At 39.8% G+C, this 23,558-nt stretch overlaps 1 protein-coding gene across 41 annotated transcripts in view; it reads left to right on the top strand.

The window, feature by feature from the left end:
* PTPRD (protein tyrosine phosphatase receptor type D) overlaps window positions 1-23,558 on the top strand; it is a 1,139,460-nt gene that overhangs the window by 875,367 nt on the left and 240,535 nt on the right. For all 41 annotated transcript variants that reach the window (XM_083482170.1, XM_083482159.1, XM_083482163.1 and 38 more), the window contains 2 exons: window positions 7,102-7,247; window positions 11,659-11,800. In XM_083482170.1, coding sequence (XP_083338296.1) covers window positions 7,102-7,247; window positions 11,659-11,800 — 288 coding nt within the window. The remainder of the gene's footprint in view (window positions 1-7,101; window positions 7,248-11,658; window positions 11,801-23,558) is intronic.

The raw sequence follows: 23,558 nt of genomic DNA, 5'->3' as shown, positions 1-23,558 counted from the left end.
GGTACTATGATATCCTTAAAAAAAAAGCCCTGTATGTACTGAAGGCTGTATTTACAGGAACACAGTTAAACATCTTGGGCAATCTGTATGGATAATTTAGAATTGGTAATTACTTCATGTGGATAGGGATGTGTAGAATATGCCAGCATAATTTCACACTCTCCAATATTTCTCCAATGAAAACAGAATAGAATAGAATAGAATAGAATAGAATAGAATAGAATAGAATAGAATAGAATAGAATAGAATAGAGCAGCAGTGGCCAACTTCCAAGAGACTGTGATCTGCTCACAGAATTAAAAACTGCCAGTGATCTACCCCCATTTTTAGGGATTCGTTTTTTAGAGCTTTTTTTAAGGAGGGCAAAAGACACATTTTTAGAGGGTTTGGGGAGGCATAGGTTGCTTATCTTTTGGGGGGGGGAGGGCTGTAGTGGAAATGCTGAAGACAATTGTATTTCAAGGAGTTAGGTGGCATGTCCCTTTCCCTTTAACATCCCCAGTTTGAGGTCTGCTGGATTCTTGTGTTTCACACACCTGTCGGGAGTTTCTTGGGTTCTTCTGTCTTGCAAGTGCTGGCTGGATGCCCGGCTGCAGGTAGTGGGAGACTCTCAGCCACTCTGTATGAATTCCCTCTCAGGGTCTTGGGCTAATCATAAGTAATGCCAGGTACACTTGATTACATCAAGGCAGGCTATAAAAGCCATAGGTGGGAGAGGCCCGGAGAACTTCTACCCAGATCAAAGGACCTGATGCTGGGAGACCGACGGTTGGGGTCTTTCTCCTGCTGCTCTCCCTGGGGCTCCGGGCAGCTGAAGGGGAGATTGCGTAGCCCCTGTCGGGTGTGTTTTATTTTATGCTTTGCATGTCTGCTGTTTATTTGTTAATAAAACCGTTTTGGTTCCCCTTCCACCTCCTCATTCCTTTTGTCCTGATATCCTTGGAAAGAACTGCTGTATTTGGCAGCACAAGGGCGGCACAACATTTTTGCATTATTTTGGGGTCAAAGAGAAACAGCAACGCATGTAAGGATTCCTGGGGGGAAAACAGCCTCGGTTTGTAAACTCCATCTTCCGTTCTCCAACAATGGAGGGTGGGGCAGGACGAGGGGGCGGGGCCGGAAGGGGGCCAGACTAAAAACTTGCAAGGATCAACCAGTAGATAGCGATCAACCTGTGGAACACCCCTGGAATACAGTAACAACAATTTTATTATTTATACTCCTCCCATCTGACAGGGTTGCCCCAGCCACTATGGGTAGCTTCCTATATATCTACATCTGTATCTATATCTATCTATCTATATAAACAATAAAACATTAAACATTGAAAACTTCCCTATACAAGGCTGCCTTCAGATGTCTTCTAAAGGTTGTATGGTTATTTATCTCCTTGGCTTCGGGGCCACATAACTCCATACCCTCCTAACATTGGTCCAATTAAAATAGGGACATCTTAAGGAAAAGCGGGACATTCTGGGATCAAGTCAGTAACCAGGATGGCTTCTGTAAATCCAGGACTGCCCCTGGAAAATAGAGGCATTTGGAGGGTCTGTAATTTGTGGCCCACCAAGGCTAGCAGAGCTGACCAGCCAAGTATACTTTGCAAGGTGCTGGACAAGGAAAATCATTATGTACACTTATTTTTGTAGTACACTACTAATGGATATCCCAGTAAAGAAAATATTTTGAAGAATACATATGCTTAAGGGCCTTTAACATCCTAAATATGTATTTATTTGCATACCAAGTCTTGGGATCAAAGTAAGGGTTTGTTGGTAGAATTATCGTTAATGCCATCCCACATGGAGTATACCATTGTATGTAACAATTTCTTAGCTTTGAAATACTATGACTGACAGTTTATAACCCTCAGGAAAAGACCACAAGCTTTGTTTGGAAGTTTGCTTCAAAGATTTCATGAAATCATAGCTCACTTGCATGCCCTTTTAGAAATAAAAGCTAATTAACTTCTTGCACAAGCCAATTTGCAGGTACATTGTAAGCACAGGTTAGAATTAAGGAGCAGTAATTGCTTATAATGATGATCAGCATAACTGATGTGATAAATTATGATTAATGAGTAAATTAGCAGTGAATGCTGTAAATGAGTCTGCTATGAAAATTATTTTAAAAAGAAACGAAGGGCAACCAGATCCATCAAGTGAGCTGCATATGTTTAATAGTTTGTCTTGGAGAAAATATAAAAACTAGGATAATTGATAATGATTTTATGTAATACTGTATGCATGTGACAATCAAACGGTCGTTGTTGCTGTTAACAATATAGGTATTGCTATTATTTACTTACAACAGAATAAAAATGCGCAAAAATAATAAGGTCTGTCAATATATAGGCATATCAATGACTTTAAAAACACCAGTTATTCACAATCTAAGTTTTACTGATGCCTATCCCTCCTTCATAACGGGACTGATACAATCATGTCTTACTCCGAACCACTAGTTCAGCAAGTGTGTGCCCACAATCTTCTTGGTTCTGTGTGCAGGATATATTTACCTCCACATCTTCCTTCAGAGTGCATTTGTCTGAGGAACAAGAACGGATATTCTAGGATAGGACTAAAAGCATGACCCTCCTCCAAGGGTTATGGACCACGATACCTGAAGGACAGACTCTTCCCATATATGCACCAACCAGACTCTGTGTTCATCAACTGAGGCCCTTATTCATGTTCTTTTTGTTTTAACTATTTGTTTGTGCTTTTATCTTGTATTTTTATCTCGAGACCCACCCTGAGATCTTGTGATGAAGGGCGGTATAGAAATCTAATAAATAAATTAACACGACAAATACAATAGTGTCATGTATGTGAGTAATGCATTAACAGCGCTCACACTTTTCAGTTACCCCTGGGCTGGTTCTAAGTACTTGCGGTGAACTCCTACAGTACCAAACATTACACAGCAACTCACTCTTGCCCTTTGCACAATACACAACTCACTAAATGTGTTTCTGTAGATTGAATGTATTGCCCTCGGCTGTACTTGAGGGATGATTCCAACAGATTCCACACGAAAAACGCTTATGTCCCTGTGGAGATGGCAGTACCGAATTGGTGGTGCATGCCCTTCTGGCTTGCACTCTTTATAAAGGCTTGAGGAATGAGATTATCACTCCTCTTTTATTGTCCATTCCGGGTCACCCAACCACTGCCACAGTGTCCTTTCTCTTGGTAGATCAAGATGAGCAGGTGACAGCAAAGGTTGCAAGGTTTTTAGCTGGGGCAATCAGAATAAGATCCACTATTTGACTATTGATTCAAAAACCTAAAATGTATTTTATATGATTGACTTTTTATTTATATTCTTTGTATATTATATCGCTGTTTTATTGCTGTGGCCGATGGCTGATGCAAATAAAGTTTCATTTTTTAAAAATGTCTTTCTGAATAAAATTATCTGTGGGTTGCCATCTATTAGTCCAAAAACTGGTGCAGTCCATTAGTTAGTATGAAGCGTCAGTTGGAAAGAGACTAAATCAAGTGGTGATTCTGCTCTGTGGCCTAGATAGGTCATTGTGTGTCAGCCTCCAACCTTAGTTCTGTATGATGGGAATAGTAATAACTTACCTTTCAGGTTTTTTAAAATAATAATATATGTCATATTGACCAATGTTATATGTTAAATGAATGAATGGATTTAAAAATGCCTTTGTTGTGTGTTTGGTAGTAGACGTGCATATTATGACATCCACAAGTCTGTATTAAATCAGACAAACAAGGACAGTGTTTGCCATTTTCATTGAACTTTACTTGTTCATTATCTCTCCCAGCTGGATGTTCAACCTGGTCAACTCAGGGGCATATGCTGTGTGACTAATTTACTGGAAGCAACTTCTGTCTCGTTTTGTTTGGCAGAATATATTGTATTGGAATTTTCCCACGCAGATATGAAACTTTGCTTAATGAACTATGCCAATGCACTTCGGTGTTCAAAGAAGGTTAAAAATGTGTGCCAATTTTTCAGCTGGTGCTGCTCTCATGCTAATCAGCAGAATGGTGCTATAGAGTGCCATTAATAGTCTTGGTAGCTGAATGTCCAGAAATTATCACCATTTCATACCACAATAATCTGTATTCGACATGATTAACAACCTCCATAGATAAGAGAGTGATGCATTAATATGTGAGTTGGAGACTATTGACTTGATAGTAATGTGATAGCTTTTATTAGACCATTCGGTTTGTGAAGGAATGTGCATACCTTAACTTACAAAGAATTCTGACAAGCCAATTTGGAAGGTAGCTCATTCATCCATATACAGTGGTACCTCAGGTTACATTCGCTTCAGGTTACAGACGCTTCAGGTTACAGACTCTGCTAACCCAGAAATAGTGCTTCAGGTTAAGAACTTTGCTTCAGGATGAGAACAGAAATCGTGCTCCCGTGGCATGGCGGCAGCGGGAGGCTCCATTAGCTAAAGTGGTGCTTCAGGTTAAGAACAGTTTCAGGTTAAGAATGGACCTCCAGAACGAATTAAGTACTTAACCCGAGGTACCACTGTATAGACGAAAGTAAATGATAATCTGGCACTATAAACTAGTTGCATTTTCTATCAATAATAGAGCATGCAAATGGTTTATTAGCGTTAATGGTAAAAGGAATATGAATAAAGGAAGTTTTACTTTGTCTGCTTCGTCCGTTTTCCAACAGTTGAATAGCAACATTTAGAAACAAACTAATAAACATTGGGTGATTCTGAACACTAGTTGGGTAACACCTATTAAGGCCAACAGTTTTCAGCAACTCAGTCATCCCTGTAGTTTTTGTTCATTCTTTTTTGCAGTTTTCTTTAAACAGAATGAATATTAATTTGTTAATGGAAGTCTTACGAACGCGTATGTTTCTAAAGCATGTAGATTCTTGATAGCCACGAAGCCTTTGGACCATTGAGGAAGCTAACCCAGAAGACTTCAAAGGCTCTGTACTGGGTTCACTGAACCTTTCACTGCCTCTCTCTCTCTCTCTCTCTCTTTTGGGGAAAAAAAAGGATTTTGAAAGGCTGACCAGTTCTGCAGCAGAAAAGACTGCAGCAGTTGTCTTCAAGGACTCGTCAGCACATACGTCTGCATGCCCTAGTTAGATATCAGTGCATCAGTCTTTTTGTCAGAGGGCATATTTGGCCTCAGGGTTAACCAAGAGCTTCAGTTAACTCAGGTTCCGATCACTGGATTTTTTCCCTCAAAGATCTCATTAAATTATTAAACATCTCGGATGATTTCCTGCTCGTAGCCTTCCATGAAACTGTATATTCAAACACAGGAACAAAATACTTTTTAGTGCTCAGAGTAAGGAGGAATGATCCCCCTTCTTGCTATTTCTCAAAGATAATGGATTGTACTGTTTTCTGTTTCTTTCTCGCTCCCTCTCCCAGCTTTTGTTTGATTGACAGGGGGTGTCTATCCCTCTCTCCCCGTTTCTTGTACTCTCTATGGTAGCTTATAGGGGGGAGGGAGGGGGGAGGGAGGGAGGGAGGGAGGGGGAGAGAGAGAGAGAGAGAGAGCGAGAGAGCGAGAGCAGGTGTGATAAATCACATTTTGGAGCCATACCAATGAATACGCATTTTACCTTTTAATCCTGTATGAAGGTAGGTCTTCGTGAGAGTTTCCATTTGGAACATCAACCTTCTTGGCATATTAGGTGTAAGGAAACAGAAGGCTGCAACAGAGAGCAAAATACATGGGAATTCTAGAGCCACTACTTTTTTAAAGGAAACATAATATCAATATTATTATTAATAATATTAATATACTACTTAATTGTATTTCAGTTCAACAATTACTTTGACAAAATACATAATTTGGTATGTGCAAATGGATTTATATACCTATTAGGTCCATAAATTACCATGTAGCATATATTCCACACAAAAAGCAGCGACAATTTGTTGTTGACAAAGGACCGCTGGACATATAAAGGGCCCCATTACCTTCAGTAGCTTAGGGCCTCATCAAACCTAAATCCGGCCCTGGTGTGTCAGGGGGTAGAGAATGGCAGTGCAATGCAACTCCTAACAGATACCCTTAAGGAAATGTGGCCCTAGACAGAAAAACATGTCCCTCACTTCAGCAATACATGTTTAAGTGCATACTTATTTTAAAGAGGAAGATATAACCTTTAGGCTTTGTACTCTGTTTATGAACACATATTCTTCTCATAATAGTTTCTACTGGTGTCTTTGTACATGCAATAGCATGCAGTAATTTGGATATGAGAAGGCTTTGGTGATTAAAATTGCTCGCTCTACAGTCAATTTTGTACAGAGAAGACATTTGAATTCTTATAAAATTTAAAATGTTACAATGGTGAAATAAATACGTCTTCTTCTTATATATTTGCTCTTTTCCTTGTTAATATAGATATGTGTTAAAATCTCTTAGGGGCAGCTTAACACTGCTGGATAGCTTAGTCGGTAGAGCATGAGACTTTAATTTCAGGGTCTTGTGTTGGAGGCCCAAGTTGGGCAAAAGATTGCAGGCGGTTGGGCGAGATGGTGCTTGTGGTCCCTTCCAGCTCTAGATGTCTGTGGTTCTATGTAAGGATTCCTGCATAGAAGAAACTCAAGTGTAGGAATGCTTTACATCTGTAAAAATCATACGGTGTGCTGATTTTACATTTGTGTAAATTTCCAACTATACAGGCACAATTGGACACAGTATCCTACTTCATGTGCATTAAGGAAGGGGAACCCATGGTCCTATAAATGTTGTTAGATTCGGTCTCCCTTTTGGTATGGCTAAAGGGAGGGTTTGTGGTCAGGGTTAATGGGAGATGTAGTCCAACAACATCTGCAGGACACCCGGTTCCCACCCCAATGTACACTGTATATGAGATGATCACATGCAGTGATCTGCATGCACACAGCATGCACACATTAATTCCTACCTGGCAGTGCCTTCTGTGCTGGAATATTTTAATGTATCCAGCTACATGCCAGCTTTAATTTCCCTTGCTTTAAGGGTTACTACTGTTTTTAGAGAAACAACAGATTTCTATTTTAGTTCTTTTGACAGCTTGACACGCTCTTTTGGATATTTCTTGCTTAGATTTATTTTGCTGTTTTTTCTTTTTCTTTTTTAGCACCACCAAAGTTTACAAGAACACCCGTTGACCAGATAGGAGTCTCTGGGGGAGTCGCATCATTCATCTGCCAAGCTACGGGAGACCCGAGACCTAAGATTGTCTGGAACAAAAAGGGCAAGAAAGTCAGCAATCAGAGATTTGAGGTATTAGGTCCATTGTTCTGTTCCTCTGAAAAACATTTACTTTAATACCGCCTGATTATTCCCTATTTCTTTTGAACAGTTATCATATTAGAACTGCGGCATTGATGCTTACATTGGTGTACCGGAAGAAAACAAAAACAACTTCCCCACACACATTTTTGGATCTCTCCCTAAAGAGAAATTCCAGTTCAGTTTATAACAGTTCTCCACATAACCTCTGACCAGACTGAGAGTGAGATGTGCTATGAATTTATTTATTTTTTAATCCCTACTCTCCATTCTTCTTTTGTATTCCGCTTGATTGGGTTGGCTATGCTGTGCTTCTCAATGACCTGTGCGGTGGAAGGCAGAAATCCAGTTCCCAATGTCATCTGTGGTGGATTTTGCTGAAGAGTTAGAAGTATGATTTTGGGAAAACACTGGGGAAAAATATTCAAGTCAGGTTAAGAACTCAGAAGGGTAGTGGATAATGTAATGGGTTTATGAACAGCAGTGGGAATCAGCATCACAGAAGCAATAAAATCACAGTGTTAGTAATAGTGTGCCAATTTGGGGATGGCATTGTGGTTCTCTTCTGCAGTCTTACCTTTTTTCCCCCATGCATGGTACACTGTGCCCCAAAGCCCCTTGCTGCTGCTGATCCCCTTCCATCGTATGCAAGATGGCACATCTGCATGTACGCTAATGGCCTGTACATTGGTCCGGCATACTCAGATTTTATGTTTTGTATCAGTATTTGGGAAGTTCTTTGTTGTTTGCAGGTTGGTGGGAGGAAATGAATACTCAAGCAATAATGTGGACAAAAGCAATCATAAATCATAAATAGAAGCATGGTAGATAGTAGGTTATAGCATCTTAAGAACATAGTGAGATCCTGCTGAGATCTTAGTCCAGCATCTTGTTCTCACAGCCAACTGGATGCCTATCGGAAACCTGAAAGCAGGACCACTACAGCATCCTTGCTCCTGTTGTTTCCACCAACCAGAATTCAGAAGTATACTGCCTGGAGGACCATTTTCATTATTGGTAGTCATTGATTGCCTTATCTTCTATGGGTTTTTGAATCCTTTTATCCTCTCTAAGCCATCAAAGTTGGTGGCCATCATGGCCTCTTGTGGGGTTGAATCATATTGTTTAAATTATATGATATGGTTTATCATATTCCTGGTGAATATGGCAGCCTAATGCTGCATAAGAAACAAGTGAGGGATTATTGAATTATTGCTCCACATTGCTATAATTCTCTGCTTCCCTTTCTTCTCCCTCTTTGCTGACTTTAATGACGTCATCCCAAAGGAAGCTCTTGCTGCAAATTTTCTTACATACATTGCTGAGAGCCACTTATTTCGCTCTCCTTGCACCCAAGCTTTAGATTCATGTGTAAATTACAAGTTTGGGTTTTAGTCCTGATTATTATTACTTTAAAGGAACAGAAAATACCTTTCTTTCTTTCTTTCTTTCTTTCTTTCTTTCTTTCTTTCTTTCTTTCTTTCTTTTTTTTATGGACGTGTATATGATATATCTGAATAAGTATTCTCCACTGCCTTTCTTCTTAAGTGTTTCTTTTAATCAGTTTCCCGAGATGAAAAAGAACTGAACCCCAACATTGACAGCTGTGTGAAAGCTAGATGTTATCTGCTTCACACATTTTAATACTTGTTTCTTGTTGTTACCGATACTTGTGTTGTTGGAACTTCTGTAAGCAAACCAGGTTAGGAACAAATATGTTTGCTATATCATTTTAGTTTGCATTCATAACTGTTTTGGGCCAGTGTGTGTGGCAAAGAACTGCAGTTGGCTTTCAGCCCTTCCCACTCCTCTGTTCATAGACATGATGAATGTTCTATATACATGTTAACCTCAAATAATAATCTGGAGTTTTCCCTGGTTGTTACAAGGCTCAAATGGTATAGAATTGTTGAGGCAAAGCACATAAACTTATGTGTTGTTGGTTTTGGGGTCTCATCATTCCTGGTAACTAAAGGTTCTGGCTGGGGCTAATAGAAGTTGTAGTTGTGGTCCATCAACAGATGGAGGACATCACACTGACTACCTTGGATACGTGTGCTTCACAATATCAACAGATTCAGAATGTGGTAATACATATTCAATAGGAGTGGTTAAGCAAGAACTTAATTACTCACTTCTGTGTCAGGAGTCCTACTCACACCAACTAAATTGTTGGGTTCCAGAGCTTGTTGGAGCAAATTGCATGTTTGGAGCTCTCCAAGGTGCTGTAATTGCAGTATGATCCTGCCTGCCTTACTAAGCATTTGTTGTGCCCTGGGCAGCATATAATGCTTTATTATATCGCAGCATATAATGCTTTATTAGTCCTAGCTGATATATAGCACAACATTAGTCTAGGAAAATATAGATCTAGAAGTATAACTCTGCAAAATATTTAAGTTTGTTTATATTGCTTTTGCTATGTTTTTATTGCAACCCCAACGCAGAATAAGAGGAGTAAGGTGAAGAAGAGGTTTCTCTCCATCCTTACCTCCCATCTTGCAACCCACAATCTACCTATGCTTCCTTGCCTATTCCAGAAAATATCTGAACATTTTAGCTGCTTTCTGTGGGAGGCTGCATGTTCCCCAAGATTAATTCACATACACCACAGACATATAAACTATGCAGGGATTGTGTGAAACAGGGAACTAGACAAGCATTATATGAAGAAGTGAAGTGTACATGATCTGTGAGTCAAACTCTTTCCTTCCCATGATCCTTTAAGTATTGAAGTGCCTCTTGTATTAGGCTTCAGTGGCTGTTCAATTTCTGATTTCCAATTTTTACAAATGCAGATCAAAGTCTAGGGAAGAATGCATTTTTTCCCCAGTAAACTGAAACGTATATGAAAGGCTAAAAAAGATATCATCCATTATTTATTACCCCAGGAGAGCTTAAACTGACTCTTTTGAACAGGCTTTTAGCACACATTTGTTTAAGTTTGGATGGATTCCCCTTCCATCTTGAGTGAATTTCAGGGCAGGGGCAAACTTGCCATTTATCCAAGTTTTCTAGAAGTTAGGAACAAGGAATATGGCTCTATCTTTGTTTGTTTAAAAGGTGGCAAGAGAAGCCAGCAAATTCCCTGAAATCTCCATGGAGTTAAACTATCCTTATTCAACCACTGCAGTTACAGCCCTGCGTATGGGGGTAGTAAGGGGATTCCTGCTTCCCATGCAAATTTCAACAGGTGTTAGTGAACCGAGCTAAGTTCATGGTCCTTATATTAATTTTTAAAACCCTGAACGCCTTAGGTCTAGGATGCCTTAGGGACCAGCTTGGCTCTTATATCTCAGCTCAGTCACTGAGATCATTGGTTGGAGCATTGCTGGTTGTCTCCTGAGTTGGTGAGCACATTTGACTTCAACATAAAACCAAGCTTTCAGTGTTAGGTCGCTCCCATTGTAAACGCTTCCATTGGATACAGGCACTTTCTGTATGGACTTAAAAGCATTTGCTGAAGCCTCTCTTTTTTTCCACCAGGCTTATGCAGAAAATTAAGAAAACATGCTACTTAATAGATACCCGGTGATCTCTGTGTTGTTTTGCGTTGTTCTTACTACATTTTACTTTTTCTAAACTTCTTTGACTTTTTTATGAAATTGAAGTATACAGTTATTTTACAAACAAACTAAACAAGCACTTTTAAAAGCACTGGACAATTACTGCACGGCCAATAAGGTTGAGGTCATGAAAGAACTTGTCGATGTGGTCTTAGCTGAGCATTTGTTTCCCAGATTCAATTTTTCATCTGCCATGTGGTTGTAGTCAGTCACAGACCCAAAATACACCAGCATGCTCACAGTTTCACACCCTTTCAGTGTCCCTGGGTGAGGATGATCTGTAAAGGCATCCATTAATTCCTGCTTACCATTTTAAACATGAAATATATGTCTTCTGAGTGTTGGAGGCCTGGAATAGACGGTAGAGCCACAAAAACAAACTCTCTGGGGAAGATGGCTGAGCTGGCCTTGGAGGTTGTGCTTTTTTTGTATTATAGCTGCCAGCCAACCCCATATGCATGTGAGTGATGCAGATATTTTTTTGCTGCAGTACCCTGCAGTCATTTGGTCATGGTGACTATGCATGCCATGGCCATGGCTAGGTGATCTTCACATGGCTCACAAATTAATGACAATTTGGCCAGCCCACCACTAGAGAGTTTTATAGTGAGTTAAAATTTGAGAACTGCATTATCTTTTGCATTTTAGCCCCCTTACTTAGGGCCAAGAAATATGAATGACTCTTAAATCTGCTCCTTTCCACTCGTATGAAATCAATCATTGATATCCATGTTAGAAGAATTTAGACTAGTGAGATTATGTATTAAATACCCAGGCTTAGTGGAGAGGCAGGTATTTGTAACAACACCTGTGACAGCTCCTGTTTCCTTCAATAGGTAATAGAGTTTGATGATGGATCTGGATCCGTTCTCAGAATACAACCGCTACGGACTCCACGAGATGAAGCTATTTATGAATGTGTTGCTTCCAACAGTGTTGGAGAAATAAGTGTGTCCACAAGACTCACTGTGTTACGTGGTAAGTGGCTTCCATATATTTATTATTTTAAATATATTTGTTTGCTTTTGTTTTTTTTTACAGATTGTAGGGAAATGTTTTACAGAGTTACAGTATTTATACTTGAAAATGGAAAAACCCTGATGTGTTTTTCACCTAGAAATTGTTCTCTTTCAAACTGAGTTGACATAATGATTACATCACAATCAGTTGTGCCCTGTGCAGTTGCGTGTAGTGAGTGCAGTTGGTGATATCTTCCTTCCCAGTGCCTCGGATTTGTCCCTACAATAGCTGTTTATCTCTTCTGTTTTATGGTGGACAGGTTGCTTTGTGTAATCTGGAGAGAAGCTATATTTGATGTACATTCGGTTGCTACTTTCATTTGATGTACTTTCGGTTGCTATTAATGTATAAATTGTTCTTTCTTCTCTCAGAAGAAATACTGAAGTTCAGACATAAAAAATAGGAGAATTTAAAACGAAGAAGGGAGCTATAGCTAAATTCACTCAACGGTTTTTGGATGAATTGGGTTTTCAAAGTGCTGCCCTTGGCATTTTATGCTGTGTGATAGGCATTTATATCAAAGGTAACCTAAGCAAGTTGACACTGACCTTGGCAAAACTATAGAAACAGAATTTATTTACATAATGATGAGCTGTAGGTAGTTAAGCACTTTGGTGAACACAAACAATCTTTCTTTCAGCAATAGGAATGCTTGTCATCTTGTTCTGACTCTTTGCATTTCTTGGTCAATCAGAGCTATCAAGGATGACTTTGAAATAACATTTTGTGCTCCGACCATATACTGTATGTGTTTTGCTTCATGATTCACAGGTGTCACTTATGTGAATCCACTAGTGACAGCTTCCTTGTGGTAAATGCCAGAAATCAGAAGGCCTTTTATATCTGATTTCCAGCCTTTTAAAATAAGGATATATATGTTGTTACCTGTGTGTCCATCTGACATAGTAGATACTCAGTGATAACCTAGGAAGAATACATGGGGGGGGGTTGGTTCCCTCCTCCTTTCAATTTAGAAACAGATTTGGTTATATAGGTATTTATATTTCCTTTCCCTTGAAGTATGAATGGCTAATTTGCTCTTCATCACTATGAGACATTGTCCAAGCTGTGTATAAACACATAGTTCCCTACTTCTGCCTTTTTGCCATGGTTCATACTTGTGATGGAAATGAACTCTGACATCTTCCACGTGCTATGTGTAGGTTGGGCAATGAGGACTGAAAGTGGAAATCAACGCAACACAAGGAACAATAGAGAGAGCACTTTAAGGTTCCTGGTTTTTCCTATACAGCCATATGGTGACTCATATGACCCATATGGTGTCAGGTGTGGATCAGGTGACTGTGCTTTGGGAGAAAAAGCATTTGACGACAAACCGTACAATCTTTGCTGGGCTGATTTGGTTCACAGACTGGGGTGTTCCCCACTGCTGTTTTAGATCCCTGGAAACTTTGAAAATCATATTGTTCATTTGTTTGTTTTTGCTGTTTTGAGATTAATAGATTTGATTAGGTGTTGTTGCTGACTTGTTTATGCTTTCACCCTGTGCAGAAGAATATAGTGAGATAATTTTAACAGTCCATACGACAGCTCTGTATTGTCATTTGCTTTGCACAAGTAGTGAACATTTATACTAAACAGCTCTCAAAAGTGTCTCCATAGGTGAAGTAAGAATATAGGGTACTCTCTGCCCCACTGCTAACTAATCATGATAAACAACAATATATTTGTTGTGCTAGCCACTGGCCTTGACAACTGTAAAATAAAGTTCTAATATAAAGTTTCTAATACATAAACAAGTACCGTAAATAAAGATAACTAATCTTCAGTGAGAGTGGACACCTTAGAATTCATCAACGGAGTCACACAGGGGAGAAACCATTTAAATGCATGGAGTGTGGAAAGAGCTTCAGTGGGAGTGGACACCTTAGAATTCATCAACGGAGTCACACAGGGGAGAAACCATTTAAGTGCATGGAGTGTGGAAAGAGCTTCAGTCAGAGTGGAGACCTTAGAATTCATCAACGGAGTCACACAGGGGAGAAACCATTTCTGCTGCTCCAGAGAAGCGGACACGGAGCAATGGATCCAAACTACAAGAAAGAAGATTCCACCTAAACATTAGGAAGAACTTCCTGACAGTAAGAGCTGTTCGACAGTGGAATTTGCTGCCAAGGAGTGTGGTGGAGTCTCCTTCTTTGGAGGTCTTTAAGCAGAGGCTTGACAACCATATGTCAGGAGTGCTCTGATGGTGTTTCCTGCTTGGCAGGGGGTTGGACTCGATGGCCCTTGTGGTCTCTTCCAACTCTATGATTCTATGATTCTATGATTCTAATAAGATAAAATACAGTACAACTAATCTATGTCTCCATGATATATTCTCAGTTGCCATCTTCCGACTTGGATGTGTATTTCTAATTACGTATGAAATAACAGATACAGTAGTCTGCCTGAACAGAGAGTAGGGGGAGCTGGACTGTTGTTGCACTTGTGTGGGGCAGACTGCATTTGCCAAATTTCCAGAGGCTAACCAAGAATACCATCTAAACACATGATTTGGGTGCCTGTAACCATCAGAATAACAGAAGTTTCATTATTCTCCTGCAATGCATCATTTGTCAGTTGCTGATCTGATGAGCCAGATGCATGAAAATAACTTGGACAGAAAATGGGAACACAACAAAAAGGGTGTTTTCATTTTTGTAAAAGCAGATGTCTATCTCAAAAGCAGAACACACACTGGCTGTGTTTACATATCACAGTAAACAATAGTTAATAGTTCATTGTGAATTTGCAGTTGGCTCCCATTATGCTCCTAATCTAGTGTGAGTGGAAGCAACAAACCATGGTACCTGCCTTGGCATTATGTCTGTACCGGGGATTTTGGTTTGTTTCACTCCAAGGAAAACATGGTGTGAAACCAAGGTTTGTATTTGATTTCCTGGCTGTGGTTGAGTAACGCAAACCACTATCCTGAATTGAGATCTATGGCTAATTAAGCATCATGCTTTGGTGCTCCCATTTGTGCTAGAGGAGGTGGGAAGTCAGAGCTAATTCTGTATTCCCATTACAGCATTACATACGGTTTACTATGACTTGCAAACACAGCCACACACAAAACAAAAAGGATGTGAAGAGGGACTGGGTGGGGGATGGGGAAAGGCTTTAACACCCCCCCAAGTGACAAATAATTATACCAGCAACTGTGTAGTACTTTGTGACCATAATTAGATTGTTCATTATGATAACATTTTATTAATACCCCATTTTTGAAGATGAACATTCTTTTCCCTGCTGTGAAAATGGTACTTATTACTGCTTTTATTATAAAGTGTTTCTGCTGGAGAGCTCTGCAAGGAACATTAAAGAACAAAGCATAATTTCTTGACAGTTAGTCAAACAGTAGTCTCCCCCCCTCTTAAAAATGAATGATTGAAATAAAAACAACTGGTCAATCATAACAATTATGGTAAAGTGTGGATTACTTGATTTTTTTTTTTAATTTGAAAAAAGTAATCGTAATAAGGGACTAGAAATAAATGCATCATTATGAACTAGTTCTGTGGGCATAAAGATTTGTACAGAGAAATTTCTCTCCCAAACAGCATATAATTAGAAATGATTAATGAGTTGTCAGTTTTGTTAGGCTTGAGAGAAAATATGGAACTTTCTAGGGAATGAGATAAAGGAAGCTCATAAATGTAGGCATGGAAATTCCCAAATCTGCAAAACACACTTTGCTCACTGTTGCTCAGTTTTTGAATCACTGTGGATCAAATATGTACTCTAAATTCAGTAGTGGGATACTCACTGGAGTAGTATCTACCATGGGATGCCAAATGGGATTGTATTCAGAAGAACATTCCAGGCTGTGTAGTGGAGGGACTAGGAGAAAGTGTAATGGAACTAATAATTCTCACAAATGTGCCATTACCCAGAAAATATTATTATCCTTGCAAAATTAATTCTACAACAAAGCAGAACAGAGTCAAATGCACCTTCCTGTGTGAGGACTCCTCACGTCTCTTATTGCTGCTAATTGTGCCTCTGCAATGCATATAAAAAGGTAAAGGTAAAGGACCCCTGACAGTTAAGTCCAGTCGCAAACGACTATGGGATTGCAGCACTCAACTCGCTTTACTGGCCGAGGGAGCCGATGTTTGTCCGCAGACAGTTTTTCCAGGCAGCTATCTAAATAAATGTTGGTACAGGCATCCCCGCAACACATGTGAGGTTTACATTCTGGCCCCCGCACACATAAGTGAAATCATGTAAAGTGAGGAGGACCCTTTAAATGCCCTCTCCATCATTCTCTCTTCAAACCAAAAATACTGTATCCAAAAAAACCCCCAGAATTCAAGCTCTGGGGCCAACAGAAGGACACATGGGAAGGCGGCTGCTGCTGTGCTACCCCACACATCAGCTGTTAGGCGGGGAGGCTGAGCAGCCTAAACAAAGCCCTGCTGTTCCTCAGGTCTATTTGAGGCTTCCTCCACCCTCACTGACATCCTCTTTGGGCTCTGGGGAGGTTCTCCTCATGACCCACAAGGACTCTCCAGTTCTCTCTCTCCATTTCTGGTTTTGGATTGAATTATTTAATTATTTCCTGGCACCGTACATGTACTCAGCTGTGGGCGAGTAGAAGATGCCTAAGTGGGGAGAAAATTAAGGGACAAAGTCAATGGAAATACATGGCCGAGGGATTCTTGATGACCCCTTTGAAGACCAAGCAGTTTCTTTTCATTGCACAATATGATATACCATTTTAGTGTACATTGTGTACAGATTTGGTGTACAATTATGTCATTACCGTGATATACAAAGTAGTCTTCATGTGAAAATTAGGAGTGCGATCTCTATATAGATTTAAAAGAAAGAAAAAGAAAGAAAGAATGCTGGCCTTGTTTGCTGGTCTCTAGAAGAAGAGTTAGTAGTTTTGACATCACCTTGCCAACAAAAGTCCATATAGTAAAAGCTATGGTTTTCCCAGTAGTGATGTATGGAAATGAAAGCTGGACCATAAAGAAGGCTGATCGCTGAAGAATTGATGCTTTTGAATTACGGTGCTGGAGGAGACTCTTGAGAGTCCCATGGACTGCAAGAAGATCAAACCTATCCATTCTTAAGGAAATCAGCCCTGAGTGCTCACTGGAAGGACAGATCCTGAAGCGGAGGCTCCAGTACTTTGGCCACCTCATGAGAAGAGAAGACTCCCTGGAAAAGACCCTGATGTTGTAAAAGATGGAGGGCACAAGGAGAAGGGGACGATAGAGGACAAGATGGTTGGATGGTGTTCTCGAAGCTACCAGCATGAGTTTGACCAAACTGCGGGAGGCAGTGGAAGACAGAAGTGCCTGGTGTGCTCTGGTCCATGGGGTCACGAAGAGTCGGACACGACTAAACGAATAAACAACGAAGGACACGTGTATGAGTGTGTTTTGCAATGTCTGTTGTTTCCCAAGTTTTCTCCGATTTTATTTAGCTTGCACTAGAATACGGTCCCAAATGACTCCATGCCTCATCAGAGTTATTACTATGCAAACAGAATAAATAACACGGAGCAGGAAAACAGCTGAACAGCAAGTCATTTGGAGAGCACCCAAGTTGCAAGCGGAAGAACTGGAGTCTTCTGGTGTCAGTGAGCTTATATGTGGGGATGAATTTGTGTGACCCACTGGCAATTTGTGTATAGGGTGAATAACGTGAAAAAGCATTAAGAAGGCTTGTCTCTATTATTGATATTTAACTCCTTGAAAATACGTCTCTATTTAACTCCTTGAAAAGACTAGGAAGAATAGAGCAAGAGCATAACGCTAGCTTCAAAACTGCAACAACTCTTGGCTTGGCAAGAAGTAGGATGCAAGTGGAAACTGTCCTTTCAATGCAAGCTTTATTCCAATACGGGATGGATAGTGTAGCTGAGTTAAAGCGAGATCATTCTATGTTATGGTCCTGTGGTGTAGTAAGTCTCTGTTTCAGTCTGCATACAATAAATTGGATCTCTCTCACTCTCATACACATGCACACTCACACTCACACGGTCACTCCTGTAATGTCCATTTTGTGTATGTTTGCAAGTATGCTTTTTGCGTGGCATTGGGAAAGGGTCTGCAGGGTCAGTGAATCTGAAGAGCTAAATTGTGCAACATAGCAACATAGTATGGTAACGGAGACTCCTTGCAACATCCAGCAGCCCTGCTCTTTCCTTTGTTTGAATCATGGGGACGTTTTAGCAGCAACAAGAGTACAGCCAGAGGCAAGACTGTGTGGAGGTAGCATGGCTGCATCCCATGGCATGAAAAGTGTGTTGCAGTTCTGACCAAGGGCTTGTTCCTCTTCTGCTGCAATAGATGTGAAACTGGTGTGCAGCTCCACAACTACATTTCTGGGCCTGAAAAACAGAAAAGCCACCCTGAGCTCCCTTTAGGAGGAAGGGCATATTATTATTATCAATAATAATAATAATAATAATAATAATAATAATAATAATAATAAACAACTGGGTTGTTTCAATGCACTTTACACTAAGCACTTTTATTCACCTCATAGGAGTTTGATAATGGATAAAAAGAGAACTGTATAAACCTTGATAAAGTGACTGCAGAATTCAGTTCCTAAATATTCAATTTCTAAAGTTCTAAAAGGCATTCATACACTAGATCAGCCTGCTGGTTTATCAAGCACACCATTATGATGACAGAAAGTTTGTTGAAATGAAAAGTGTGTTTGCTTTAGAGTACTGAAGTGTTCGCAAAATTAAATGCATATGAATGTCAGAACAACTCATCATGAGAGCAATAACATTTCCAAACACATCCAGTAAAGTTAGGAAAATACTTTCCCAACAAAGTATATGTTTGATTTTATATATATATATATATATATATATATATATATATATATCCCTCTTACTTTCCCTCTTCCTCTTTGTGATTCCACAGATGAGGGTATCTACCCAAGGCCAAAAATAATGGGTGAAATTCAAAACAGCACTAAGAAAACTCTGTATGTGCCAGCATATCTGTTTGCCTGATTGAGCAATCTAAACTTTCTTCCCCTGTGCGCTGCACTGGGGGTTCTCCTCCTGAGAGGAAGGTGAAATCCCACTGTGTGACTGGACATTCACTCATGCAACATTGGATTCTGCAAGGAATTCCTTTAAAGAAAGGAATCACTGTAGCACTTGTATGTAAAGGTAAAGGTAAAGGGACCCCTGACCATTAGGTCCAGTCGTGACCGACTCTGGGGTTGCGGCGCTCATCTCGCTTTACTGGCCGAGGGAGCCAGCGTACAGCTTCTGGGTCATCATCAACCTTTTATTCGACCGTCAGTCAGAAAAAAGTACAATTGTCAATACACAGTTAAAACATCCAAGAAGATTTTAGAGCTTAGCCAACACTAAAATGGGCTAAACAGATAGCCCCATATCAATACAGTCAATTATAGTCTTGCGGCGCTTAAAAGCTAAAAAAAGAAATTTGGCCACCAAGGAAGGTATAGCTCTAGCGACATTATTCAGCAAGTGTAAAACCTGGTTTTCTCCGGGTAGGGAGCTAAATTGACATAGAAGTGGGTCTATAAAATTTTGTCTAAGCTCTGCATAAGAAGGGCAAGTCAAGAGAATGTGTTCAGTGGACTCAACCACACCCATGGCACAATGACAGGTTCTCTGGGCGTATGGTACCCCCCTGTACCTTCCCCACAATATTGCAGAGTCAAGGACATTTAATCTAGCCGCTGTAAGAAGTCTGCGGTATTCCACATAGTGGATTTCTGCAAGGTAGGGGACTGGTATGGTCCGATAGATCTGGTCCCCTAGGAACATCCCTGGTTTTACCTGGGCTATGTCCTCTTGTCTAGCAATGTCACTCAGTCTCCGGGAGATCACAGCTCTAGCTTGATTGTACGACATAGACTCAAAGTCTATGGGTCTATTCTGGGTCATGTGGCCAGCATGACTAAGCCACTTCTGGCGAACCAGAACAGCACACGGAAACGCTGTTTACCTTCCCGGCAGAGCAGTACCTATTTATCTACTTGCACTTTGACCTGTTTTCGAACTGCTAGGTTGGCAGGAGCAGGGACCGAGCAACGGGAGCTCACCCCGTCATGGAGATTCGAACCACCAACCTTCTTATCAGCAAGTCCTAGGCTCTGTGGTTTAACCCACAGCGCCACCCGCATCCCCTGCACTTGTATGTAGCAAACTCTAATTAGCCAGTGGTCCATTATCACTTGGTTGGTAATATTTTAAAACAGGGTACTGTGGACAACACTCTCCCATCCTAACGCTTTTTGAAAACCATGGTTTTCATAGCTACAGAGAGGAAGGAATGCACCAAACAGGGGGAAAAACAACCTCCTGTCCCTGGAATCTTTTCTTATACATGCAGTGTTCTGCATGTTGTGTTGGTGCTCGTTTTCAGAATGTGAACAATGTGCACTTTTCAGTGATAACCAGTTGAAGGAATTAAATAGTTTTCCACAGGCATTACAATAAGTGCATTTCTTAGCACATCACAGTTTGCACATATGGACTGAGGTCCAAATGTGGCCAATTATTTTTAGAAATATGACTTTCAGACTCAAAGGATGTGCATTAATGTGTACACCAAGGCGAAAGATTTATTTGCCATGCCATGGTAAGAGAATCAAACAGCTAAGATTAAAGCAGCCTATCAAAAACTCCTTTTTAATGGATAGTATGGGATTTTATGCATGACATTAGATCTTATTAAGATAGATTTTATTTTAGGTAATGCAATGTCTGTTCTAACCTGACATCGAATGGTGAAGCTGACTTACCATTCTTCCATTAATCTTTGTTGCAAAAAAATACATTAATAAAGGCACTATTCACCAGCTCAATCATAAATGGAATTTCCTCACCTTCCCTTACAAACAGATAAATCATCTTGTGCATAGGTTTCACTGTGACTTAAAATATTCCATTAAAATGATTTACTATCAAACTACTATAGCGGGCCTGCAAGGATATATAGTGTTGCCAGGTAATGGTAGCATGCCATCACATTTTTATTTCCTGAGCTACTTGTGAAATGTAGCAGTGGTGAAAGCATGAAGTCAACATGGATAGAATAATGAAGACCCATGTCAAGTCAATCTGCTTCATTTTTCATACTTAAACATAAATATAGGGCAACTGTTATTAGGCACACCAAGCTCTGCATTGGGACAGCCATTTCATGTCCTTTCAAAATTTCATGCTTCCCCCTCCCCTCTCTACCCCAACTTAAACATGTTAGGAATAGGTGTTTCTAATTTTGTTGAATGGAATTTGATTATAAGCAGTTGTAACAGTGGACTGGTTTGCACATGACAGTAAGTCTAACTATGGCTTGCTAGGACCAAGTGAACAGGACATTGCAGCTGTTTTGTTCCTCTGTGGTCTTTCTTGCTGTCGTGATGGGCTAAACCAATGTTTGGCGCTTAGCACAATATCAAAAACTGGTCTTGTGAGTAAGTTCTCTCCTCACTAACAGCGAGCCATGGCCAGGAACAAGCCCTGGCTATACTTTGTCCTGTCTGAGGACATAGGACAATTTAGTTATAAACAAAAAAAGCTGTTCTGTGACCTTTTCCAATTCTAAGTTGCAGTACTTTGGTTCTGTTTGGCCCAGGTAAAGCCCACACCTTTTGAAGAAGCTTGACTTCTCTTAAAGAAGAAACCCCCGAAGGCCAAATAAATCCTAGCAATTCTTCCACCAACAACTTAGTCACATATTGAGATCCTACTGTCTGATCTGTTTAGGTGTCGCTGAATAGAACAGGTGTTATTTCTGAAAATTCTTACTTCAACTTGGCTTCCATGAATTTCTGAATATATCTTCCAATACAGTGGAACCTCGGTGTTCAAATGTCATCCATTCTGGAAGACTGTTTGACTTCCGAACTGCTCAAAAACCGAGGATCAGTGGGCGGCCGGCAAAATCCATTGAAAAAATGGGAAAACATGCAGCAGAAGCCATTTGACTTCCGAGGTGCATTCAAAAATGGAAGCAATTACTTCTGGGTTTTCGGCGTTTGGCTTCCGAGATGCTCAAAAATCGAGGTTCCACTGTATTTGGTGACAGTAGCATGTATCATGATTTCTGACTCCTCTCATGTACTATTTATATGTGCACATAAGGTAAAAGTCTATTCTGGCATTAACTGGTATATTAATTAAAGATGTATAATAATAGCCATGTGATGTCTGCAATTTTCTCATTAGGCAGGTGTCAACATGCAGACCACTAATAAGCCCTTTAGGTTTGTTTTACAATCAAGAGAGATATAAATTCTATTAAATAAATATTTTATTTATTAGAAACCTGTTTCTCGATGGCACTTTTCATAGGCTACATTCAGGCATCTGTATGTTAATTTATTGCTACATGCAGATATATATATATGTTTGTAAGATCCCTGCATGTTCAGCTCTTCATGTATATTTGAGAACCTTGGAAATAGATTCACCACGATGCCATTTTATCTATGTATATTTATTTCTGTGCACTTTTAATGTGTGGAGATGTTGTGCAATCCTCAACCAAGCTGCTACAGATTTATTTTTAGTTTCACTAGAACTAAATAGATATTTGATTAGGTACGCTCATTCATTCCCCCCCCCCAAGAGTGTTTTGTTATGCTGCTGCTGAACTATCAACCATTCCTGTATTAGGTGAATTGCTGTTTAATAGCCCAGAATGGTCTGCTGACTGAGGCTAATGCTTAGGAGCTTTCGGCTTTATAGAATATCTAATGAAAATTAGGTACGCTTGAGGAATTTGGTCTTTGCAAATTCCAATACGCATTGACGTGATCCACATCTCCCAGACTGATGTGCTGATCGCAACTTAGTTATCTACTCTCAAATGTTCTAACACACTTCTTGGATCAAAGGACATCAAAATGATCTAGAAATTCTGATAAGAAGTGCTGGCAATCCACCTTAGTGGTGAGCCGCTCCATTGATCCACACAATGGAAGGTAGGAGGGGAGGACGAACAGATCAATCAATATTAATTTTCATATATTAGTAACTTTGCATTAATGTAACATTTTTACATGTCACTGTGTATTTTTGTAATATTTTTGTTTAAGCTGTATGTTGTTGCTTCAGTTTTCTGTACTCCGCTTAAAGATATTCAAAATATATTAAGCGATATAGAAATTAAATAACCATAATCGTCACTCTCTCAACTTAGCTTATTAGCAAGCGCTGCATTCTCCATTGTGGAGCTTCCTGTTCAAACATGGGTTTCTCATGGATAATCGTATCTATATCTATATTTATTCTGTGTTCACCTGTAGCCAACATGTAATGAAATCTAAATCAAGCGTAGCGTATTTAGGAAGGAAGGCAAAAATGTAAGTAGCAAAATTTAAAAACTGAAGGTAAATAGTCTATTATGAATTGAGTCTACCATGGTTGGATTTCTTCTTTCAAAACCATGTATTAATATAAATATATAAAATAAGAGTTGTAGTCAACAAAGTTCTACTCAGAGTTGAAATTTATGGACCTAAACTGGCAGTGTCCATTGATTTCCATGGGTCTAGAGTTAAAAAAGGTTGAAGAGCTGGAGATTTAGAATAGCTGAATTTTAAGAGATACCATAGACTTAATTTCATCTACACTTTAAAATTAGAAGTTAACCTAAGAAATAAGTCTAGATGTAGCAGGTTAATCATCTGTTCTGACTGAATAGCCTCAGGAATGCAAATTCACATATGCTTTTTAAAATCAAAA

The sequence above is a fragment of the Podarcis liolepis genome (genome assembly GCF_965112155.1).
Source record: "Podarcis liolepis genome assembly, chromosome: 17".
In the NCBI taxonomy this organism is placed as follows: domain Eukaryota; kingdom Metazoa; phylum Chordata; class Lepidosauria; order Squamata; family Lacertidae; genus Podarcis; species Podarcis liolepis.
The sequence above is the reverse complement of the archived record's forward strand: the minus strand, read 5'-3'. Positions and strand labels throughout refer to the sequence as shown.